The sequence below is a fragment of the Coregonus lavaretus genome (assembly GCF_964263955.1).
Source record: "Coregonus lavaretus genome assembly, chromosome: 1".
Classification (NCBI taxonomy): domain Eukaryota; kingdom Metazoa; phylum Chordata; class Actinopteri; order Salmoniformes; family Salmonidae; genus Coregonus; species Coregonus lavaretus.
Genome location: NC_139988.1, coordinates 17,818,728 through 17,842,579, shown reverse-complemented (window position 1 = coordinate 17,842,579; position 23,852 = coordinate 17,818,728). Strand labels below are relative to the sequence as shown.

Sequence of the window (23,852 nt, the reverse complement as noted above, 5' to 3'; positions counted from 1 at the left end):
AAAGACAGTGGTGGAAAAAGTACTAAATTGTCATACTTGAGTAAAAGTAAAGATACCTTAATAGAACATGACAAGTAAAAGTGAAAGTCACCCAGTAAAATACTACTTGAGTAAAAGTCGAAAAGTATTTGGTTTTAAATATACTTAAGTATTAAAAGTTAATGGAATTGCTAAAATGTACTTAAGTATCAAAAGTGAAAGTATAAACCATTCCAAATTCCTTATTTTAAGCAAACCAGACGGCACAATTTTCTTGTTTATTTTTATTGACGGATAGCCAGGGGCACACTCCAACACTCAGACATAATTTACAAATTAAGCATTTGTGTTTAGTGACTCCGCCAGATCAGAGGCAGTAGGGATGACCAGGGATGTTCTCTTGATAAGTGTGTGAATTGGACCATTTTCCTGTCAAAATGTAATGAGCACTTTTGGGTGTCAGGGAAAATGTATGGAGTAAAAAGTACATTATTTTCTTTAGGAATGTAGTGAAGTGAAAGTTGGCAAAAATATAAATAGTAAAGTACAGATACCCAAAAAAACTACTTAAGAAGTATTTTTACTTAAGTACTCTACACCACTGCCTAAAAACCTAGTCATGATTCCTGCATTTTCACAGATCCTATAACCAAAATACAGGTATTGGGTGTGAATGGTTCTCTGCTTTTTTTGCTGGTAAATTCATGAACACTTCCATTGTATAACATTTCCCTACTTTGACATGCAAACAGACCCCATTGTTAAACCCCCACCCCTCCCAATTTGCCAGTTACCCACTGATATGTATAAAAGGGGCATGTACACCTGCAACAAAGTGGTAAATAAGGGCCTGCTTGAAATGGGGTCAAACATTGCCTTATATTTTTTTGCACGTAATATAACATCTTCTGTCTGAAATGGGTTTAGGTGGTTTTTCATTTTCCATGGTTTTTACACCTTACCCCTTTCAGATATATGAAAAAGCTGGTATAAAATGCAAGCATGGTAAATTAGTGGGATTTTGGTCTGTGTATGAAAGTGAGAGAAAAGACAGAAGCAAGTCAACCAGACAAATGTCTCTAGCCAGAAAGCTTGAACCTAGCCATACTTACAGCCAGGGTTGCCATGTCTGTGGTTTTCTTGCCAAATTGGCATAATTTGAAAACGATGTCGCGGGTGAAAATGTATTGTCGCAGGTTGCGGGTTTTTGGGCTACTTCTAAATTGCACTGCGGCCGCCATGGCATTTCTCTTATTTTTAAACAATTTTTAAAAAATGTATATAACCTGCTGCTGCTGACTATCAGGCAGTGAGGCAGGCTGTTACTGAGTGAGTGAGTGAGTGAGTGAGTGAGTGAGTGAGTGAGTGAGTGAGTGAGTGAGTGAGTGAGTGAGTGAGTGAGGGTTGAGAGAGTTCTGCAGCAGGCAGCTGAGTCACGGATAGAGCAGCACACGCCGTGGCAACTTCTTACCAGTCGCAGGTAAGCTATTTAGATTGGTCATTATGGAGACACCCATTTCCAATCCTTTTTCAATAAAACATATTAAAAGCTCTAGAACTGATATAACAACTTTAGACACTAGAGCGCTTTAGATACATTCGCTCAGAGGTGGTATTCTTGGGTCTCGAGCGCTGCGTGTGTAATATTTTAAATGGAAGTGGAAATTTGAATGGAAGTTATGGAACTCCCTCGCGTGCTTCTGTTATGGGGGGGAAGTCCACAATGAAACTGACATTAAATGTGGAGAACGATACTTTTGCATCTGTTGGCCATCAAGTAGGCTATTAATTTCATTGCCATTGTAGGTTACTGTAGCCTATCATTTGATACAATAAATATGTTGAAATGATGATATCCCTGGAGTCATTGCAAATCAATTTGTGCCACTTGTGTAACCTACCTGGAGCTGGCAAACGGATTCAATAAATAGTTTATAACTTTACATTTTAGTCATTTAGCAGACACTCTTATCCAGAGCATACTTTTTTTTTTAACTTTTTTTTTTTCATACAAACTTCAGTTTGTTGTAGCCTTGTGTTATTATGCAATTATTAAGGGCCATGTTTAATTAATTAAATTGAAAGTTATCAATTGTGATCAAATGTAAAATGTAAATGGTCACAGCTCTATCGCAAATGTAACATTCTCCACATTTAATGTCAGTTTCATTGTGGACTTTTCCCTGAAATGAGATGCTAGCCTATCAGGGGCTATAGGCTACCTGCATCTAGCTCAGCAAACCATGGCAAAGTTGAATTGCAATTATAAACCCAGATTCTAGTCAGTAGCCTTTGCCTATTGAAATAACAAGTCAATACTGTATGTACTGCTTGTTGTGGAATATTACTTTGTGCTTGAACTGTCAAAACTAACTTTAGTGGTCTAGCAGTAGCATGCAAAGCTTTTCCCATCAGCCTCGTAGTCTGTCTGCGAACTCGAGTCCTTCTTTCCCTCTTTCTTTGACAGTCGATGACTCAAACCCACCTCTTCTGTAGATTTTCTGAGCGATTTCTCCCGTTCATACTGGGTAACAAGTTGTTCGTTGTCCTCTTTCAGAAGCTCTAACTCGACTTCGTGCTCCTGGTTCTCCGCGAACACCGAGTCCAAGTTCTCCAACACAGCGACGACAAGCGGCATGAGTTCTTTCACAACGTCCTCGTCGTACTGACAGATCAACCGTTCAAACTCTCGGTAAATGGAGCTCGCCAGACCAGACACCCGTTCGGACATCATCGCCGAACTGCCAGAGTCGTCCTGGTAAAGAACGCCATCGTCCAACTCCATTTTTCTTGTCCCCCTCTCTTCTCGCCAGCTAGCGGGCTAACAGTAGCGGAGGAAAAAGCTACGCGTCGCTACTTGGGAAAGCTTGCCAGCAGCAACCCACCTTATATTTCTGTGGTGCAGCGAGACCAAATAATGTCCCTAAAATATAACCGCGCTACCATTAGCTACGGAGAAAATAAACAAAAGAGCAAAATAAACGACTTTCAACAAGTTGCGGTCCCTTTCTCCTATGGACGGTTGACTTACAAGGGGGCTAAATAGAAAAGTATTTCGCTAGCTAGCTACTTAGCTCCGCTTTCTACAGTTGTCATCCCGACTTCCCAACAGATGAGCTTCTGTGTTGTAGACTGGCCCCCGTCATGCTGACGTCACATGCTAAAAGACGGCTGGGAGGGAGGGATCGAGGGGAGAAAACGTCATCCTTTTTTATATTTTGGAAACATTTTGTAATTTGTGCCAGTGTTTTCATTCAATAGCACTGTCCCCATCAGTATAGGTCATATCTGTAATTGGACATCTTTATTCGATGTGCCTCATCACGGCACTGTTGTTTTAACTCAACAGGTAGTCTAGAAAAACAGCTTGGGGACTTTGCAAATGTTTGATAAATAATTTAAGCTGCCTCCAGATACAAAAATAACTACAGAAACATGACTTGTGACATGTTTTTATTTGTATCGATGGTCATCAAACTAAATAATACACGATTCAGGATGTAAACTATTACATTACTTTGACTTTCTGTCATCAATGTTGAATTACCTGATAATGTAATATGTAAATAGCAAGTTAACAGAAAATGTGTTATGAAACTGGAGCAATTTTTTTTCATGCCAATTAACTCATTTGTTTCATGCACTACTAGTTCTGCATACAAGGGGCAAAACAAAACACTGGTCAAGCATTGAGAGTATTGGTGAGACTTATTGTTCTGCGATGCATAGGCACTATTCACCCTGATTTTTGAGTAGGTAGAAGTTTTCCCCAACTACTTATACAGGGTCAGATATTGTTAATCACCCTAATGGTTAGTGGGAGGATAATCTGATCTTAGATCTGTGGTGCAGGACAACTTCTACCTCAAGTCTCAGACATTCAGCACAGGACAAAGACAAACCACAGTTACACAATCAACAAATAATAATCTCCTCAAAACCAGCAACCTAAAAAATAATAAAAATAAAATCTGAATGTACATTTTTGGAATTACAGTAACACTGCAATGCTATCTAACTCTGTACACAAAGCACAATTTATGTTAATGACAATGACAGTTGTTCATGGAATTACTCAAAAGAAGAAAGCAATAACCAATGAAATGGCAACAAATGATGACTACATAAATAAATAATCAAATTGCAACCTTCTTTCCAAAGTCATAGTGAGACAGTCCTGCACATTCCTTTTATTGATGACTAATTGTCTTGTCCCTTTGACTTGGCTGTTGAGGCCCCCCACATGGGGTGGGGACAAAACAGGGACAGAAGCTGGGGGGACTTAAGACAGTGGACAGGGGGAAGGAAGAAATGGGACTGGAACAGAAGGACTGGGGACAGAATGGGGTCAGCCTAGCGAAAGACAGTCAGGCTTGTCCTGTCCAGGTGTGTGTGTGTGTGTGTGTGTAGCAGTGTGACTCATATGACGTTGAGGTGGCTGTTGCTAAGCGACGAGGGGCAGAGGTTGAAGGGCCTGTCCTGCGTCAGACTGCGAAGCGACCAGAGCACAGCGTCAGGCATGTGGTCGGCGATCATCCTGGGACTGATGAGAACACTCCGGAATGCCGTTTCACTGGACCACTCTGCCCGGTAACGCACCTGGGAAAAACAGGACCTAGGAGGAGGGATGAAGGAGGGAAGAAAAAGTGGAGGACTTTGGTCAATGATAAAGGCAGACATGGATGTAATGTACTTAAAGGGGCAGTGCAGTTAGAAACGTGATTTTCCTGTTTTTCTTCATATTTCCACTATGAGGTCAAAATAAATTCTGAAAATGATAACAATGCCCTTTTTATGTAAGAGCTGTTTGAAAACAATCCTGGAATTTCAGCCTGTTCAGATGAATGGAACTTTGGGCCAACATGACGTCACAATGTGATCTGATTATAATAGACCAATGACTATTCATCTGGGCAAGGGGGTGGACTCTAGACCACAGGGTTGTGTATGTAAATATCTTCAAATTTGTTTCCTAACGCCCACACAATCAGCCTGAGCATTTCAAGAACCAAAGGAGGCTCAGGGAAATAAATGATAAAAAATATATTTTTGAGTTATTTTCAATAACTAAACACACAGTGATTTATTAAGACATAAAGTGATGATTTCAAAGGTAACTTTTTTTTTTTTACAACCAAAATTGTGTAATTCTGAACTTAATCAGTAACGTTATTTCCATTTTGTAAGACTCGAGCAGTTTCCACTATATAGCAGTTCCATTCTCTGTGTAGCCGTGTGGAGAATGGAGGGAGTGACAAAATGGAAGACCTGCATCACTATACTGAGAGTGTTTCCGTTTCTAAAAGCATGTATTTGGGTGTTTTTGGAGCTTTTGTTCATGTTTTGTTCGAGCGCCCATACTGCACAACGAGGATGAGGAAGTCTCGCTGGTTTGGGGTAAGTTTCTCAAAAACAAGTGTCTGAACACTTCTATAACATGCCAAAATACAGATCTGGTTGTAAAAAGTAAATGTCTCCTTTAATTTGTGTGTGTGCCTCATACACACCTCCGTGACGGCCCGTCCTCTGTAATGTGCAGTATACGTCCCGGTAAGTAAAGTGGCAGGTGGGCGCAGTGTACAGGCGAGTCCTCGGAAGACAGGCCTTGATAGGATGATGAGCCGCGAATCAGCAGTGACTCCTCCCCCAAAAGCGGTTGGTTAAGCTCCTCCTCCCGTCTGTTGTCCATCTCAGTAGGGAAGTCATCAGGCTCTCCCCCAAACAACTCATACCAACAGCCCTGGAGCAGGATACGGTACTGAGAGGGGGACAGGGAGGGAGAGAGAGAGAGAGAGAGCAAGAGAGAGCGAGAGAGAGCGAGAGAGAGAGAGCGAGAGAGAGAGAGAGAGAGAGAGAGAGAGAAAAGAGAAGTCATCAGACATCATCAGGGTCCCTCTCCAAAGTTAGGATTCTGCCCAAATAATTTTACTCATAATAAACTTAATTTTGGATTTGAATGATAATGTTCTCACCTTGGGCTTATTGCAATTAGAAACCATTTTCAGTATTCTCCTCTTCAAGTCCTCCATGTTGGGATAACTCAACCTGAGAGATGGAGGTGGAGAGAGAGGAAAAATGAATTAAATCTGTGCAGCCTTTCAACAAAACACAGAACAAGCACTTGAACTCTAACTCAGAGAGAGAAAATAGTTTGAGAGGGCGGGGGAGTTGCTCCCATTTTCTGTGTGCCTGTAATAAGGGGACAGATCCTAAATATATCATCTCCATCGTACACCACAGCCCTTTCACATTCAGACTCAGAAATCAGGACTTTCCACTGGAGTTGACACACTGACACATGCATGGTCCTAGAGCATGCACCGCTAGGGTTGTGGGTTCGATTCCCGGGGCCACCCATACGTAAAATGTATGCCCGCATGACTAAGTCGCTAGATAAAAAGCATCAGCTAAATGGCCCATATTATTATTATTATAATACTATTATTATTATTATTACATGCACTCACGCAACAAGAGTTTCCCAGTCCCTATCCTGGTCCACTGTGTGTACTAGTATAATAATGTCCAATAGTGAGAAACTCATAACAGAAACTCATTAATAGAACACAGTTTGTTTCAGGGAAACAATTTGTCTGAGTTGGGGGGGGGGGCTCCTCTCCTCCTCACCTTGGCACCAAGTCCTTCCCCAGCACCACAGACACTACAAACTCCTTGGAGTAATCAGCCAGGGCTTTACTGCAGAGAGAGCACAGAAGGAAATCGATCTGACTAATATTATGTACATTACACCAACTTAAATCGACGCTTGATGTAATGCTAAGCATGCATAATTTTTTTTACGTGTGTTGAACTTGTTACCTCATGAGTCCCCCTGGTGGAGAGAAGGCATAACACTTTAGGGTGGGGAAGGAGCTCCGTAATAGAACGGCCAGGAGAGAGGCTGTACCCCCTCCAAGACTGTGGCCTGTGATGACTAGCTTGTACTCCTGAAAAAAAAACACACACACACAGTTAGTGCTTTTAAAGTTATATACAACTAATGTAATTTCTCTGAAAGAGGAAAGGTAAGTGTTCTTACAGGTGCGATGGTGAAAGCCTGGTTTAGAATGCCGTCGTTGAGGAGTTTCTTACAGATGTAGCTGGCTGCCTGAGACATGCCCTGTGGAACACAGTGGTTACAGCTCACGTCTAACATGTCCTTTGGAAATTATTTATGTTCTGATAGAAATTGTAAGAAAGTAAAGCTCAATAAAATAAGTTAAGTTTGGTCCCGTGGCCCAGTTGGTAATGTGTGACGCTTGCAACGGCAGGGTTGTGGGTTCTATTCCCACGGGGGCCAGTACGAAAAAGTATGCACTCACTACTGTAAGTCGCTCTGGATGAGAGCGTCTGCTAACTGAGTAAAATGTATATGTAATGTGATTATTCCACCCACCTTGTGAGCATAGCATGTTCCTGACACTCCCTCTACTGGCAGGTTCTCACAGTTTGCAGACAGGTCAGTCAGCAAATCCTACACAGAAATGTACATTAACTAGTGAAAGACATTGATTAGATAGATAAGATGGATAAGATAGATAAGTTAGATAAGATAGATAGATAGAGATGATAAGTCTCACCCGGAGTGACAGTGTTCCTCTGATAGCCACCAGTACTGCCTCTCTCTTATGGTCCAGAGCCACGAAGAACGGAATCTCATAGATCTGGAACAGACAGAGTTATATTTATCAGTACTAGAGAATTCAATACGGGCCAACAGGCAGGACACTAATGGGGGGAATAGGATCTCACTTGAGATTTGCCCTGAGTCGAAGTACCTGGTTGTGAAAGCTAACGTAGATGAAGTCTCTGTACTGTAGGCCGGTGCTGTGGAGGATGGAGGAGAAATGGCAGCCCATATTGTCTCCTCCGACAATGTCATACTCAGCAGACTGGGTCTTACAGCTGAAACACACAGTATATTGGCATATAGGTGTTTACAGTACATTTACGTGTTTACAGTACATACAGTACCAGTCAAAAGTTTGGACACACCTACTCATTCAAGGGTTTTTCTTTATTTTTTACATTGTAGAATAATAGTGAAGACATCAAAACTATGAAATAACACATATGGAATCATGTAGTAACCGAAAAAGTGTTAAACAAATCAAAATATATTTTATACTTGAGATTCTTCAAATAGCCACCCTTTGCCTTGATGACAGCTTTGCACACTCTTGGCATTCTCTCAACCAGCTTCATGAGGTAGTCACCTGGAATGCATTTCAATTAACAGGTGTGCCTTCTTAAAAGTTAATTTCTGGAATTTCTTTCCTTCTTAATGCATTTGAGCCAATCAGTTGTGTTGTGACAAGGTAGGGGGGTATACAGAAGATAGCCCTATTTGGTAAAAGACCAAGTCCATATTATGGCAAGAACAGCTCAAATAAGCAAAGACAAACGACAGTCCATCATTACTTTGAATGAAGTTCAGTAAATACGGAAAATGTCAAAAACCATCAAGCGCTATGATGAAACTGGCTCTCATGAGGACCGCCACAGGAATTGAAGACCCAGACCTCTGAAGTTATCCTCTGCTGCAGAGGATAACTTCATTAGAGTTACCAGCCTCAGGAATTGCAGCCCAAATAAATGCTTTACTGAGTTCAAGTCACAGACACATCTCAACATCAACTGTTCAGAGGGTACTGTGTAAATCAGGCCTTCATGGTCGAATTGCTGCAAAGAAACCACTACTAAAGGACACCAATAAGAAGAAGAGACCTGCTTGGGCTAAGAAATACGAGCAATGGACATTAAACCGGTGGAAATGTGTCCTTTGGTCTGGAGTCCAAATTTGAGATTTTTGGTTCCAACCGTCGTGTCTTTGTGAGACGCAGTGTGGGTGAATTGATGATCTCCACATGTGTAGTTCCCACCGTAAAGCATGGAGGAGGAGGTGTTATGGTGTGGGGGTGCTTTGCTGGTGACACTGTCTGTGATTTATTTAGAATTCAAGGCAAACTTAACCAGCATGGCTACCACAGCATTCTGCAGCGATACGCCATACCAATCTGGTTTGAGCTTAGTGGGACTATCATTTGTTTTTCAACAGGACAATGACCCAACACACCAACAGGCTGTGTAAGGGCTATTTGACCAAGAAGGAGAGTGATGAAGTGCTGCATCAGATGACCTTGCCTCCACAATCCCCCGACCTCAACCAAATTGAGATGGTGTGGGATGAGTCGGACGGCAGAGTGAAGGAAAAGCAGCCAACAAGTGCTCAGCATATGTGGGAACTCCTTCAAGACTGTCGGAAAAGCATTCCAGGTGAAGCTGGTTGAGAGAATGCCAAGAGTGTGCAAAGCTGTCATCAAGGCAAAGGGTGGCTATTTGAAGAATCTCAAATATAAAATATATTTTGATTTGTTGAACACTTTTTTGGTTACGACATGATTCCATATGTGTTATTTCATAATTTTGATATATTGACTATTATTTTACAATGTAGAAAATAGTAAAAAATAAAGAAAAACCCTTGAATGAGTAGGTGTGTCCAAACTTTTGACTGGTAGTGTATGTGTGCTTGTGTTTTTGTTCATGTATTTGGTGTTTAATACACTGATGTCCACTGCTCTTGATAATGCTGTTAACAAATATGTAGGACAAATTACTTTCACACCCCGGCTCAAAAATCGATGAGGATGAGCACGTTAAATTAGAGGTGTCACAGTCTTACCAGTCCCCGCTGAGTTTGCAGGCTCCGGTGAGAGGGTTGGAGTAGACATACATGGGCCAGCCATATGCAGCTACAGCAAATTGCATACAGTGGGCTGCCTTCTCCAGCTCTGCCTCAAGATCCTCCGCCTGTGGAAAACACACACGCCAAGGCAACTGATTCATTGATTGACTGATTGGAAAGACTCACTGATTAATTGACTGACTCCAGTACTTACGATAGGTGATGAGGGGCTGTGAGATAGGACCTCGTCTGGATCTCTACACTGCTCCATCTTATCCTGCTCCTGGTGTAGCAGAGCCAGACCTGCAGCGATGTCACTGGGAACCAGGTCTGTATCCTACAATACACACACAAAGAAAACATGATTAGTTAAAAAATCTGAACAAGATGCGTATGCGCGTACACACACCCTGTTTCCTTTACTTACCGAGAAGAATCCACTGACAAGCTGAGCTATGCTGGAGAAGGCAGCTCTGTGGCTCTCATCCCGAGGCAGACAGCAACAGAGGAGCCTCAGCCTGCTCTCCCAGACCCTGACAGCCACGGAGCGGGCAGTGGACAGGAGCTGGGAGCCCTGACTGCTCTCCAGGTCCCTTACCCCCAGCTGCTCCTGGGACTGAGGCCCAGGATGGCTGCTGCCCAGCGGGTCAAACACAAACAGGACCCCCACCCCCGTCGACAGCAGCAAGATCCAACTGCCAGAGAGGGCGATGGGAGAATGTTTCACATCATGTAAACTGCCAATGTGTTTTCATGGGGCATGTAGGCCTATATGTGTTGCCCTTAACCACACGTAAACATTCCACAGTATATATTCAGAAAGAACGAGTTCTTCCCACCCACCTGGCGACCACTGCAGCAATGACGGCCCCCACCTCAGCAGGCTGACAGCCCTGGCTGTCATCAGACACCCAGATGGCCCCCAGGATGGCCCAGATCAGCTCAGGGACGTACAGCATCGCCCGCAAGTATACCAGCACCGGGATGGAGCGCCGCGGGCCTGGGTTAGTGATAGTCCCTAAGGAAACAAAGACAATAAGAGATTAGTTCCATGTTGATGATGTCATATGTTATTATGATAAACAGACCTGTTTATTTTTTTTATATATTACTATGAGTGGTAAAACAAAAAAATAACATATCACACCAATAACTAATGTAAATTCCTCTCATCGTATCATAACAGTAAGTGTGCCGGATTCACCTTGAGCGCTGACATAGACGATGGCACATAGAGACAGGATGATGAAAGCCAACAGGACGAGCAGAACCACCAGGTAGCTGTGTAGAACTCTCCCACCAGCACAGTCAAACTTCCCCTTATGGAGAGTGTACAGCGCCAGTGTCCCTATCCACCTGTAGGGCAGGACAGAGGTATGTATAGATTATTTAGCTCATTAAAACACATCAATGCAATACCAGCAGAGGTCAATGCAGCAACCTTTGGAAGGGTGTGGTTGTGGGTTGGGCACAGCAAGGATGATAACATTTTCTAATAAAATAAATAAAAACCAAGAGGAGAGAATAGGCCTTCAGCTGCTGTCCTGTTAGTTGCTACAGAGTGTGGGATCTATGTAGCTATTACTACTGACAGCCGTCTTTAATAATGCACGTGGTATATGACAACACTTATGCATCATCCCTCCCTTTAAATATCGTCCCAATAATGTCGAGCTCACGTTTGATAGATCAAGTTTTAATTGTGTGGCAACAACACTTACCATAGAACCCTGACGAACAGCTCAAAGGAGCTGGGGAAGACCAGATCGTCGCTCGCAATTCCCCAACGCCGGCCAAACGCCACCATTCCAGGCATCTTGACAGAAAGCTACAGTAAAGTCACTGTCAGTAAAGAGAGAAATACCTTGCTAGCTAGCTAGTAAAAGTAAACAGCTTACTAACTGGCCAGCGTTGGCAATTCTGAATTGTTATCTCTGGGTGAAGCAATACTACTTTTTTAAGATTTCCATTTCGCAACACCCTCGATCGTCCAATTATTGTTGTTGATGTAAAGCCAAGGGAACGTCGTTCATTTGTTGACATTCGCCTGCTCTCGAATTTAGACTAACGCACTTAGCTAGCTAGAATGTCCCCTGCCGCAATTGTAAGAGCCCGTTTATAGCGAAATTACCGCACACTTCTTAACAATCTAATTGTAATGTCACGGATTTGTTTAAAAACCAGCTAGATTATTTTGCTCCGTTGAATTCGATATGCTAGCTAATTTAGCAAGCAGTCCGCTAACGATACTGCGATTGCGCACCAGCTTGACCTGTCATTTCATTTCAGGAAAATTCCTGGAAGCCATCGTCAACGTGGGTTTATACATTTCTGAGGAAAAGTAAAAAGCTCCCAAAAATATTGATTAATATAGCTGACAGTACAGTATAGAAGCAAACAACAAAGCTACTCAGAGGCTGCTCGAAATGTTTCTTATTCTTGTGATTGTGTCCGACTGTTAAAAGACCCCTGTCAAACGATGTGCTGTGAATATCAGTTCCACTTCGGTCGTCTATCATTTGCAGACTTCCATGATGTTCATGGGATTTAATGAATGTATTCAATTAGCTAATTCTATGTTACTATGGCGTTTTCATAAGAAAAATAATTTAGTCTCCAAGTACTTTTACATTGTTTTGTGTTCTAAGCACAAGACAATGTAAAAATACTTAGATACTCAATTATTTTTATAGACTGGCTGTGTGTGCAATGTAGCTGATGAGGCAAGGAGAGTGACTGAAGGACCATGGTTACACATACACAAAACCATACAACTCCAATTATGTATTGTATTCTACTTTTATTTAAATTTCACTTATGGAAGAAAAGTATAACTGCAGTAATATGAAAAGGAAGAACATTTACAGATTGACTGACCGTGTTAAATAAAAAAACTAAACAGGGAAATTATTTATCAGGCCACGATCTTATAAACTCTGTACACATCTTATTTTATCTTAAGCACAAAATTAACATTTCAATACTGTGATGTACATGATCGTTGATGTACATTCAACAGCGTTTTACGTTCGAAAGCTTTTCCACAATCCAGGCATTTATAAGGCTTCTCGTTTGAGTGTGTAGACATGTGTCTCTTCAGGGAGTCATGGTAGTTAAAGCGTTTGTCACAGAGGGAACATGAATACGGCTTCTCCCCTGTATGAGTCCGGTAGTGCGTAGTGAGAAAATTGGCTTGAACAAAGCCCTTTCCACAGTCCTTGCACTTGAACGGCCGTTCTCCAGTATGGTATCTCATGTGTATCTTCAGTTCAGCTCTCGACCTGAAAGCTTTAACGCAATTCTTATGATTGCATTTAAAAGGCCTCTCCCCCGTGTGAATCAGATCATGCCTTTTCAACGAATCTGCACAAACAAACTGCTTACCACAGTACGTACACGGGTAACGCACCCCGCCGTGCTGAGTCTTCTCGTGGTTCGCACGGGAATTACTAAGCCTGAAAGGTTTCCCACAATGGCGGCACGGAAAACGAAACTCTGTGGATTTTTCACCATGGCTATTTTGCATGTGTTGTTTCAGGTCAATGTTGGTATAAAAGGCCTTGCCACACTCCCAGCAAAGACAAGGCCTGTCGTCAGAGTGCCTTTTCTCGTGTTCGACTAGGTCGTAATTGTAGATGAATCTCTTTGGACACTGGGAGCACTGTAAGGGGAGGTTCCCGGTGTGAACCATCTCGTGTTTGATGAGGGAATGGAACTTCTTGTAGCTTTTCGGACAGTGGGTGCAGACGAACGGCCCGCTGAACTTATGGACATCCAGATAGTGCGTTCTAAGGTTTGTGAGCATGAAGCTCTCCTCACACATGCTGCACTGAACGGGCCTGTGCCAGAGCTTGTGTCTGGTTAAAGTTTCTAAGTCGGGCAATACCTTTCTGCAACCTGCGCAGTAGAGCGGGCCGTGGATAAGTTTGTGTTTCCTCAGTTTTGATTGGATCGTGAATGTCTTCTCACATTTGTCACACTCAAAACGTATGTCGAAGCTGTCGAGCTCAGAAGCGTCAACTGTCTGAACCTTGCAATATCGTCTGAGATGGGCCCTCAAACCTCCGCTGTGTATAAACTTCATCCCACACTGAGGATGAGGGCAGGAGAAAGGACGCTCGCCTGAGTGAGTTCTCATGTGATACTCAAAGGCTCCAGCAGTCACGCATTTACCACAAATAAGGCACATACGTTTTTGGAAAGTTTTTCGGTTAGGCTTCTTTGCTGTGCTGGAACACTTGGGTCTTTTGGTCTGGCTGTGTTCTGGGTCGTAAGACGGGTCCTGGGGTGTACTGGTGGAGGACGAGTCACTGTCCTCAGGTTTTGCCTCAAGAGGAAGACCACTGGACGGCTCTGTGTCCCCTCCCTCAGGTGACGGTTTCTGGACTGTTTTCGCTTCTCCGAGTGAATAGTGGCGATTCTCTGAGTGAATCTTCATGTGGGTACTCAAGTATCCAATGCGATGCACAATCTTGCCGCACACCTTGCACGTTCTACGATCTATGGAGGATTGTGCGAATTCTGCCTCACACGTAGTAACCGGAGCACTACTGCCCTCTCCAGAGGGAACCTCCTCTTGTTGCCCAGTTCCAAACAGACATGACTTTCTGTGAGTTTGCAAAGTGTACAAGTGCTTGAAAGTCTTCTGACAATTGCGACATTGATAGGTGCGACCGTTGTTATGGGTCTGCATGTGCTTTTTCATGTCTGAACAGCGGGATAAGACGCGTCCACACACTGTGCACATATTGGGGTTTTGGGGTGTTTTAACTCTTTTGCAGACACGGCGCTTCTCTTCTGAAAATTCAGTCTTGGTTTGTTTCCGTTCTCGTGCTAGCAATGTCTTCATCTTATGCCCCCTGTTTCTTCTCACTGGTCTTAAGGGCAATGTCAGGTTAGTGGTGTTAATCCTTTGTAGCTCCACTGAGGGCTTGTGAAGCATGGACGATATGATCCTATCAGACAGGTCTATGCTTTTCATTTGTGCAAGGTTAGGTTCTCTGTGTGTCTTTCCATGAGGCATGCCACTGGCATCAATTATCTCTCTTTTGTGCCTTTTGAGCTTATTCTTTTTGACTAAAGGCTTCATCTTCCCATCTTCCCCTAAAACCATCACTGTTTCATACACTGGTTCCACCTCTTCAGTCTCTGGGTCAACAAACTCTGCATCCTCCTCCTCCTCCTCCTCCTCCTCTTCATTTTCCTTTCTCTCACATTCCACGCTCTCCTCTCTTTCTACTACATCCATACTTGTCCCCGGTTCCATCTCTGTGTACTCTGTCAGTGTTGCAGAGTCCACCTCCAACTCTTTGGTGAATGTATCCATGAAGACATTCAAGGATGAAACCTGTGTTTCTGATTCTGTCTGCTCTGTTGCAATCACCACCCTTTCTACAGGAGGGAGACAGAGAGCTGAGAGAATGCAGTCCCCATCGGTGGAAGACAGAGTATCTATAAAAGGAAGAGGATAAATGAAAGACAATGGTTGAATAGAGAATAAATGTCACTGTCCCCAACAGAAGATTGGCCAACATCATGCATGGGTCCTGTGAGAGATGCCTACCATGGTTGTCCAGCTGGCCGAGGTCTCTGTGGTATTGAAGCAGGGTTTTCAGCTCTTGAGGGTGAGACACAGACTCAACACATTCCTCCAGAACAGAGGGAACATCGCCGAGCAGCGAGGAAGCCTTACACAATGAGGAATACAGAGTTAGAAGGAATATAGGTAGAATTCCCACAATGCTTAAGTGTCAAGTCCATGGTTCCTCTATATGACTTTAGTTTATTTCTACTAGTACCTGTTGGAAACTTGATACGGGAAGTAGCTTCTCAAGTCTCGAAAGAAATTGCCACATTAGTTTCTGGATGGCTTCGTCATAACTGGGACCAAATTCTATAGGAAAAACATCCTAAAACAGAGTAAAGAAATATGAGCTATGAAAACATCTCAGAATAAATTATTATTTAAATTGTTGAAATACACAGCAGTCATGTGGAAATGACCCACGGCGATTCCATACCCACATACTCACTGACCTGGAAGAAATGTTCTCTCTCATCTGGGTCTTTCAGAAGGGTTTGAACCAGCCCCAGGAAGTTTGATTCAGATAATCCTACATCTGCATCAGTCGCCTGAAAAACAGAATATAAACATGTTGCCTTCATCAGGACATCTAGATGATAGCTTGTCATTTAGTCTGCATATGTTTTTGCCATAATGTATCATTGTCATATCAGAAATATGTCTATGACTGACTGATTTAAACATTAGCTGAGTCTCTGCCCTAAGGAGCTCACCTGTGTCCCCCAGAGAGGTGTGAGGGTCTGTATCCTGTCCAGGTGTGGCTGAATGGTCTGGAGGTCTGTGATCGGCTTGGAGCAACACAACTCCAGGACCAGCTGAAAGCAGAGCAAACCAGTCAGGAGACGTAGTGGGTACAATAATATTAAATATGATCATCTCATCTTTCCAAAGGTTTGATTAACACTAGCTCCACCCCCCTCTCTCACCCGTGCTCGAAGACCCAGAATAAGTTGGGCCCTCTGACTGTGATTCAGAAGCTCTGGAACCATCTCTGTGACCATGGTAACAAACTCCTCCAGCATCCCATAATTCATCACCTGTCTCTGCTGTACCGTTTGCCAGATGGCTGCTGAGACCAGCCGTAGTGGTGGGACCATGAGGCGCAGAGAGGGGAGAGGAAGAGGGGGACCTGAAAACAGAGAATTTGGTTTTGATGAGGACAGCAATGCCAGTTTTGTTACAACTGATTCCGTTCCGATGAACCATAGACTGAGCCATCGATGACGCCACCCCACTGTTTCCTATGTGAAAGTTGCGCATTTCAAGATCAGGAAGTGTCATTTTAGCACATCACCATCTTGCTTCATGACACAGTTTTTGGACACATTGCATGCCTTTTTGAGCTACTCTAGGATGCGTCCTAAATAGTAGAAAATAAAATGTAACAGTATGCGACATTTCCAAAATCTAGTATACTTTAAATGCCCAGATGTCATACTCATTTTGTCTTTGACAACAGCTGATCAATTAGATATGGGGAGGAGTTAAAATTATTTTTTTAAACTTCAGTTTATTTAGTAAATATTTTCTTAAAACTGCATTGTTGGTTAAGGGCTTGTAAGTAAGCATTTCACGGTAAGGTTGTTGTTGTATTCGGCGCATGTGACAAATACAATTTGATTTGATTTAATAGCGGGAAACAATGCAGTCTCGCATGACACATTCTCAGTATGCGAAAATATGTTTTATAGTATGTGGAGGTGTTTGATGCATGGGAATTATAATGGTAGGCTAATAAAAACATTAAACATAGGACTAATGATAGATGCATTTGCCGTTGGTAAGATCATCATTATATATTTTACTTTTATTATGTAGGCCTAAATCATAATCATATTGCAGGGCATGTCTCTCCTTTTCTGACATGACTTGTTTATTCCCGCTCCACAACAAATGTTAGGCTACTATATATTAATCGCTCATTCAATAGCCAGCCATGCTCGAAAATAAATAGACCGGTAACCTATGACAGTATGGGTAGGCTACAGTTTTGCTGTGCAATAGGAGCACGACATTATAGCCTATTTAATCTCAGAGCCTATACCAAGGCAGGAGATAATACATGATTGTGTTTCTAATAAACAAAATATTGAACAACAATTCGCCTTTTGCATAGAAGTGTGGGCTTTAGGCAGCATTTACTTTTAAATTGTTCAATAGACACATCTTGCAGAATAAGAGGCCATAGTTTGTCACTCGCTATAGGCGGCATGCATTTCGTTTGAAAAAGTAACTGCAAAAGATTAAAATATTCTGCCCACACCTCTACAGAAATGTGATCAAATTTGCTATTCCGTTTCAAAATCATTCAGTAAATGAGGGCGTTTTTGTTACCATAACATGTATCAATGAAAACATGCATACATGTTGTGTGCAACAGTTAAAGCGATACTTCGGGATTTTGGCAATGAGGCGATTCGTGTACTTCCCCAGAGTCAGATGAACTCTTAGATACAATTGTTATGTCTCAACGAGCAATTTGAAATAAATTGCTAACTCGCGGTGCCGCAACTGTTAACTAACTAACTAACAGATACCCATATTCTTCCAGTGATTGCCCTAACGCTAGTTAGCATTGGCTCACGAAATTACCTCAAACTTCCTTCATACTGAACACAGACATACAAATTGTATCCACAAGTTCATGTGACTCTGGGGAAGTAGCTAAAAAGCCTATTTATACCTTTAAATCCCAACAATTTGTGGAGGAGGCAAATTCTACAATCTCCATTTACTCCAGAATTTAGTAAAACATTTAGGCACGGGGTGCTAAATGAGGCCCTGTTTTCTGGAAACAACAGCCTGCAGTACCGCGGTTGGCCTTGAACTTCGTGGCTTTATTGAGAAGGGGCAGTCGTTCTCCGCTGCGATGAGTAATGCAAAAATGGGTGCGGGTGGTGGCTAAGCTAATACATGACTAGCTAGCTTGAGTTCGTTGGTAAAGGAACACATTGCTAAAAGAAATGCAATTCGACCCGGACAGTTCGCCAGTTTAGCAAAGAGAAAAAGACGTGAACTTCACTGGCTAGCAAAAGAGAAAAAGACGTGAACTTCACTGGCTAACGTTAGCTATGTTAGATAGCTAGCTTCTCTGTACTAGTTTGGATCAGAATGATCACAAATTCTACTGCATTTTACCATTTTTTTCTGAAATGTGTCCGCTCATCGTGTGGTATTCGCTGCAGTCACATCGATACTTAAAAACTGTGGTGATGGTTTATCAAATTAATTTCCGGTCTCAAAGTTCGTGAATGTGAGGCGCCAAAGATTTGCCTCAGGAAGCGCTCATTGACAGAGAGGAAGAGGCGAAGCGAGAGAGTTTACTCCGCCCAAAGATAAGACCACGAAGTGAGGATTTTTTTGTATGGAGGTCAATGAGAGTATCGAATTTGGTCAACACAAATATTTAATTGCTAATTAGCAACGTGCGTCTTATTTGATCGAATATTAGTTTCGTAATGGTTAGGTTGTTACGAATTTATATCGGAGTATTTCCATTGTTGAGCGGTCACTCGACTATCTTGTCAATATAATAGAACATCTTTGTCATTGCGCTATTAACGGAAGCGCTGGTCAGCAGTCCTACTGTAAAATTATTCCGTATGGAATTAATTGCACTGCTCTGTTCTGCGCCAGCGAGTAATTTTTTGTTTCGCTCTAGCGATCTTGTGCGGAACCATTGCAGTGTCGAAATAGCTTCCACACGGATGTAAAATCGGGACCAAAACGACCATTGAGCCACCATCTTTGATTGAGGTACAAAAGATAACGAGCTAACGTTTTTTTGTGCAAATTTACGAGTAAACGTGGCTATTATTAACCTCATTATCATACCTAACGTTTTCGGATGTAACGGCAAGGAACACTCAAGATGGAAAGACACATCCATGGGGGAAAAGGTAAAACATGACTTTTAGCTAAAAAGGTAGCTAGACAGTGGATAGGAAGAATAGCAGTAGCTACATGGCGAGCTAGCTAGCTAAGTGGCTAACTTCCTGAAACCGAATGTTGATTTTTTTATTTAACCTTTATTTAACCAGGTAAGCCAGTTGAGAACAACTGCGACCTGAAGAACATAAACAAAAAAAAAACATGTCTTTGTCACAAAGCCCGTTGCATCTGCATTCCTTGTTGTTTGGGGTTGTAGTCTGGGTATCTGTATAGCAATTTGTGACAACTGCTGATGTAAGAAGGGCTTTATAAAATACATTTGATTAATTAACTAATTGTTGCTCATCGTTCTCACATCTTTGATTGTTTTATTGTTTGGTCAACAAGTTATAGTGTGATGTGCAATAAGAGGTGCTTATAAATGGATTTGTGAACAACTAAGTCAATATCTGTTTTCAGGTCCCCCTCTTCCTCTCCCCTCTCTGCGCCTCATGGTCCCACCACTGCGGTTGGTCTCAGCAGCCATCTGGCAAACAATACAGCAGAGACATGTGATGGATTATGGGATGCTGGAGGAGTTTGTTACCATGGTCACAGAGATGGTTCCAGAGCTTCTGAACAACAGTCAGAGGGCCCAACTTATTCTGGGTCTTCGAGCACGGGTGAGAAGGAGAGACGGAACTAGTGCTCATTATGTGGGGAACGATGGGATATGATAATATTTAGTCATCTTTACTGTCGCAAATAAGTATTCCTTACTGGTTTGCTCTGGTTTCAGCTGGTGCTGGAGTTGTGTCGCTCTAAGCCGATCACAGACCCCCAGACCATTCAGCCACACCTGGACAGGATACAGACCCTCACACCTCTCTGGGGAACACAGGTGAGCTCCTTAGGGTAGAGACTCAGCTACTGTCTAAATCAGTCAGTCATAGACATATTTCTGATATGACAATGATACATTATGGCAAAAACATATGCAGACTAAATGACAAGCTATCATCTAGATGTCCTGATGAAGGCAACATGTTTATATTCTGTTTTTCAGGCGACTGATGCAGAGGTAGGATTATCTGAATCCAACTTCCTGGGGCTGGTTCAAACCCTTCTGAAAGACTCAGATGAGAGGAAACATTTCTTCCAGGTCAGTGAGTGAGTATGTGGGTATGGAATAGCCGTGGGTCATTTCCACAAATTAAATAATAGTCTCCTCTGAGATGTTTTCATAGCTCATATTTCATTACTCTGTTTTAGGATGTTTTTCCTGTAGAATTTGGTCCCAGTTATGACGCAGCCATACAGAAACTCATGTGGCAATTTCTTTCGAGACTTGAGAAGCTACTTCCCATATCAAACTTCCAACAGGTACTTATAGAAATAAAATACAATCATATAGAGGAACCATGGGCTTGGCACTTAGGCTTTGTGGGAATTCTACCTATATTCCTTCTAACTCTGTATTCCTAATTTTTCAGGCTTCCTCGCTGCTTGGCGATGTTCCATCTGTTCTGGAGGAATGTGTTGAGTCTGTGTCTCACCCTCAGCAGCTGAAAACCCTGCTTCAGTACCACAGAGACCTCAGCCCACTGGACAACCATGGTAGGCATCTCTCACAGGACCCATCATTTTCATGCTTTATATGATGGATTTGTTTTGTCACACCCAAATGGCAAATTACATCTATCGAGCATTACTGTGTTGAGTTTTGGTTCCCTTATTCATTTTTTCACAGACCCTCCATCTTCCACCGATGGGGACTGCATTCTCTCAGCTCTCTGTCTTCCTCCTGTGGAACGGGTGGTGATTTCAACAGAGGTGGAGAAAGAAGGAACAAGTATGGATGTAAAAGAAAGGGAAGGGGTGGATAGCAGGTCAGGGGAATGTGAGAAAAACAAAACTTCCTCTGTTAGTGATGAGGATGATGCAGAGTTTGCTGACCAAGTGACAGAGGTGGATCCGGAGTATGAAACAGTGATGGTTATAGGGGAAGATGGGATAGAAAAGCCTTTCAAACTTCTCAAAAAGCCCCCCCAAAAGAAAGAGGAAACCCATAGTGAAAAATGCAGAAGAAAGGCCAAACCTGGACAAAAGATAAGCATAGGCGTGTCTAAAGAAATCATATCCTCCATGATACAAAAGCCCTCCGTGGACCTACAAGGGATCGTTATCGCTAACGTAACACAGACCCCCACATCCAATCAAAAGGTCGTCGGGAGAGCCAAAAGGTCTCTGGAGCGGAGGACATGCAAGGTGTGTGGTAAGGTCGTTCAGCGTCCTGCAGTCTTGAGGAAACACATGGTGACTCACACTGGTGACTGGCCCTATCAATGTCCCACCTGTAAGAAGATTTACAAGACTTTGGGAAGCTTCCAGGAACATACTGAAAAATGTGTCTTTCCTATTGAGGAAATGCCTGAGGAAAGTGGGCCGTCCATATCAGTGATGCAATACAAGGGTCTGATGTTGAAGAAAATTTTACCGCGTCCGCCAGGACAAAAAGTAGCCCAAAACGAAAAAAACCAAAAACGCATTGTCTGCAAGACATGTCCAGTTTGTGGGAAGACTTTAGCCACAAGTTCAAGCATGAAGCGGCATCAGATTATCCACACCGAGCCCAAAAAGTGCAGAGTGTGCGAACAGGTCTTCCCTAACCCTTCTGAACTGAAGATCCACATGGAGTCCCATCCGAAGAAAGGCATCCATCAATGTAGTAACTGTGAGAGGACTTTCAAGCACGATTACAGTGTGAAGGCTCATGAAGAGGCTTGTCTGTTTCTGAGTCGTCAACAAGGGGAGCTTGGAGAGGGCAGTGTTCTTCCAGCTGCGGGGCAGACAGAACAAGGGCCATCAGGCAGTACACACCAGCAGAGCATGACATGTGAAGCAGAAATCCTACAACTCTCTGCAACTCTGAGCAAACAGAATTCTGCCTTCACCTACATGCATTCTGTGGAGGGGTCATCCGCAAGAGCCAAAAGGTCCCTGGAGCGTAGGACATGCAAGGTGTGTGGTAAGGTCGTCCAGCGTCCTGCAGTCTTGAGGAAACACATGGTTACCCACACTGGTGACTGGCCCTATCGATGTCCCACCTGCAAGAAGATTTACAAGACCTTGAGAAGCTTCCAGAAACATATTGAAAGATGTGTCTTTCCTATTGAGGAAACTCCTAAGGACAGTGAGTCGTCCTCCACCAATGCAACCAAAGACCCATCTTCTTCCCCGGAACCCAGTGCACCAGTAGGATCATCCAAACGCTGTGCAAGGTGTCCTATTTGCCATAAATTTATATTGGGATACCTGCGATATCACATTCTCTCTCACTCAGATGAGCGCCCACATGCTTGCCCTCGTTGTGGGTCGAAGTACAAGTTCGACTTTGTATTGAGGAGGCACATGAGACTGTTCTGCAAGGTGAAGAAGGGTGAACCTGTTGAATTGGGGGAAAAGAAAGTCCACAAGTGTAACGAGTGTGGGAAGGAATTCGGGCTAAAATCCACACTGACGGCACACAAGCGCATCCACAACCCGCTTCGCTGCGCCTATTGCCGAAGGATGTTCCCAGACCAAGAAACGCTTGCAATACACAAGGTAGAGCACAAACCGGTTCAATGCACCATGTGTGAGAAGAGCTTCAATGTGATAAGGTACCTCTCCAGACACTACGTGGATGACCATCAGTTCAGCGGGCCGTTCCGCTGCACCTACTGCGAGAGAAGCTACGCTGATTTAGCAGCTCTCATCAGACACCAGAGGACTCACACTGGCGGGGAGCCCCCATACAAGTGCTCCCATTGTCCAAAGAAGTTCCATTTTGAAACTGCTCTTGTGACACACCAGAGAAAGCACACGGGAGAGAAACCATGCCTTTGCTGGGAGTGTGGAAAGACTTTCCAATCCAAGGGGATTCTGAAATCACACATGAATCGTGTTCACACTCCTCAGGTGAAACGCATCCCTTGTTCCCAGTGTAACAAAGTTTTCAGGGACAAAGGTCAAATGAAGATGCATGAGAATGTATACCACAAAGGGGTGCGTTACCCGTGCTCCTACTGCGGTAAGGGGTTCTACAGCCCTGCCCCATTGGCAAGACACGTGTTGATTCACACAGGGGAGAATCCTTATTCCTGCACATATAAGGAGTGTACAAGGGTTTTCAAATCGGCATCTGAACTGAGGATACACATGAGATACCATACTGGAGAGCGGCCGTTCAAGTGCAAGGACTGTGGGAAGGGTTTCGTTCAAGCCCATTATCTCACCATACACCGGCGAAGTCATACCGGGGAGAAGCCGTATCCATGTCTCACCTGTGACAAATCCTTCGGCACCTCCCATCAGTTGAGCAGACACATGAAGACTCACACGGGAGAGAAGCCCTACCAATGTATGGATTGCGGGAAAGCTTTCAATCGTAGAGACCGTTTGCGGACTCATCGAGACAAATGCCACCCAGCTTATTAGTCAATGTTCTATATATACTGATTGTGTTATTCAATTGTTGTAAATTAACTGCAAAATATGTAGCTTATGTAGCCAGTAGCAAATAACACTGCCTGAATTGAACATGCTCTAGCAATCCTACTATGTATAATGTTTTGAGTATCTCTATAGATTTCTTTTTTTACTATGGCTGTTGTGATTACTTAACCAATTTATCCTTCTGGGATTAATAAAGTACAGTCACACCACTCACTTCTCATTCAGTCAAGTCAG

At 43.1% G+C, this 23,852-nt stretch overlaps 4 protein-coding genes across 7 annotated transcripts in view; 1 reads left to right on the top strand and 3 right to left on the bottom strand.

The window, feature by feature from the left end:
- The window catches only part of LOC311132102 (C-Jun-amino-terminal kinase-interacting protein 4-like), a 53,041-nt gene extending 49,928 nt beyond the window's left edge, over positions 1–3,113 (bottom strand). For 3 of the 4 annotated variants that reach the window (XM_084165291.1, XM_084165288.1, XM_084165289.1), the window contains exon 1: positions 2,465–3,090. In XM_084165291.1, the coding sequence (XP_084021417.1) occupies positions 2,465–2,764 (300 nt within the window). In that variant the 5' untranslated portion in view covers positions 2,765–3,090. Of the gene's footprint in view, positions 1–2,464 lie in introns of all 4 variants that reach the window. The other variant, XM_084165290.1, reaches the window with a different exon arrangement.
- A 302-nt stretch (positions 3,114–3,415) lies between these two features.
- Positions 3,416–12,135, bottom strand: LOC311131332 (diacylglycerol lipase-beta-like). Its single transcript, XM_084164258.1, has 15 exons — positions 11,389–12,135; positions 10,872–11,023; positions 10,511–10,685; positions 10,095–10,362; positions 9,882–10,004; positions 9,665–9,792; positions 7,758–7,884; positions 7,560–7,643; positions 7,376–7,453; positions 7,019–7,099; positions 6,799–6,926; positions 6,607–6,675; positions 5,952–6,024; positions 5,487–5,737; positions 3,416–4,594 (listed from the first exon to the last, which is right to left on the bottom strand). Exons 1-15 carry the CDS (start codon positions 11,481–11,483, stop codon positions 4,399–4,401), a joined length of 2,028 nt encoding a protein of 675 aa, XP_084020384.1. The 5' UTR covers positions 11,484–12,135; the 3' UTR covers positions 3,416–4,398.
- Positions 12,136–12,455: 320 nt separating this feature from the next.
- LOC311130108 (uncharacterized protein) lies at positions 12,456–18,476 on the bottom strand. The gene is made up of 7 exons (XM_084162787.1): positions 18,390–18,476; positions 16,178–16,380; positions 15,965–16,066; positions 15,704–15,799; positions 15,466–15,576; positions 15,231–15,354; positions 12,456–15,118 (listed from the first exon to the last, which is right to left on the bottom strand). Exons 1-7 carry the CDS (start codon positions 18,415–18,417, stop codon positions 12,645–12,647), a joined length of 3,138 nt encoding a protein of 1,045 aa, XP_084018913.1. The 5' UTR covers positions 18,418–18,476; the 3' UTR covers positions 12,456–12,644.
- Positions 18,477–18,528: 52 nt separating this feature from the next.
- Positions 18,529–23,828, top strand: LOC311130102 (uncharacterized protein). The gene is made up of 7 exons (XM_084162775.1): positions 18,529–19,150; positions 19,602–19,804; positions 19,921–20,022; positions 20,188–20,283; positions 20,394–20,504; positions 20,615–20,738; positions 20,872–23,828. The coding sequence occupies exons 1-7, from the start codon at positions 19,123–19,125 to the stop codon at positions 23,598–23,600; spliced, it is 3,393 nt and encodes a 1,130-aa protein (XP_084018901.1). The 5' UTR covers positions 18,529–19,122; the 3' UTR covers positions 23,601–23,828.
- Positions 23,829–23,852: the final 24 nt, after the last annotated feature.

Bases quoted from the DNA above. Each gene is read 5' to 3' on its own strand.
- LOC311131332 (XM_084164258.1), bottom strand. From the start codon at position 11,483: ATGCCTGGAATGGTGGCGTTTGGCCGGCGTTGGGGAATTGCGAGCGAC. The intron at 6,676-6,798 runs GTAACAAGTTCA...CTCTCTCTGCAG, and splicing joins CCACCAGGGGGACTCATGAG to TAAAGCCCTGGCTGATTACT. The intron at 4,595-5,486 runs GTGTGTATGAGG...CCCTCCTCCTAG, and splicing joins GAGGACGGGCCGTCACGGAG to GTCCTGTTTTTCCCAGGTGC.
- LOC311130108 (XM_084162787.1), bottom strand. From the start codon at position 18,417: ATGAGCGGACACATTTCAGAAAAAAATG. The intron at 16,381-18,389 runs GTAAAATGCAGT...CTCTGTTTTCAG, and splicing joins ACACATTTCAGAAAAAAATG to GTCCCCCTCTTCCTCTCCCC. The intron at 15,119-15,230 runs GTAGGCATCTCT...TTCCTTTTATAG, and splicing joins CGGCCAGCTGGACAACCATG to ATACTCTGTCTTCCACCGAT.
- LOC311130102 (XM_084162775.1), top strand. From the start codon at position 19,123: ATGGAAAGACACATCCATGGGGGAAAAG. The intron at 20,023-20,187 runs GTGAGCTCCTTA...TCTGTTTTTCAG, and splicing joins CACCTCTCTGGGGAACACAG to GCGACTGATGCAGAGGTAGG. The intron at 20,505-20,614 runs GTACTTATAGAA...CTAATTTTTCAG, and splicing joins CCATATCAAACTTCCAACAG to GCTTCCTCGCTGCTTGGCGA.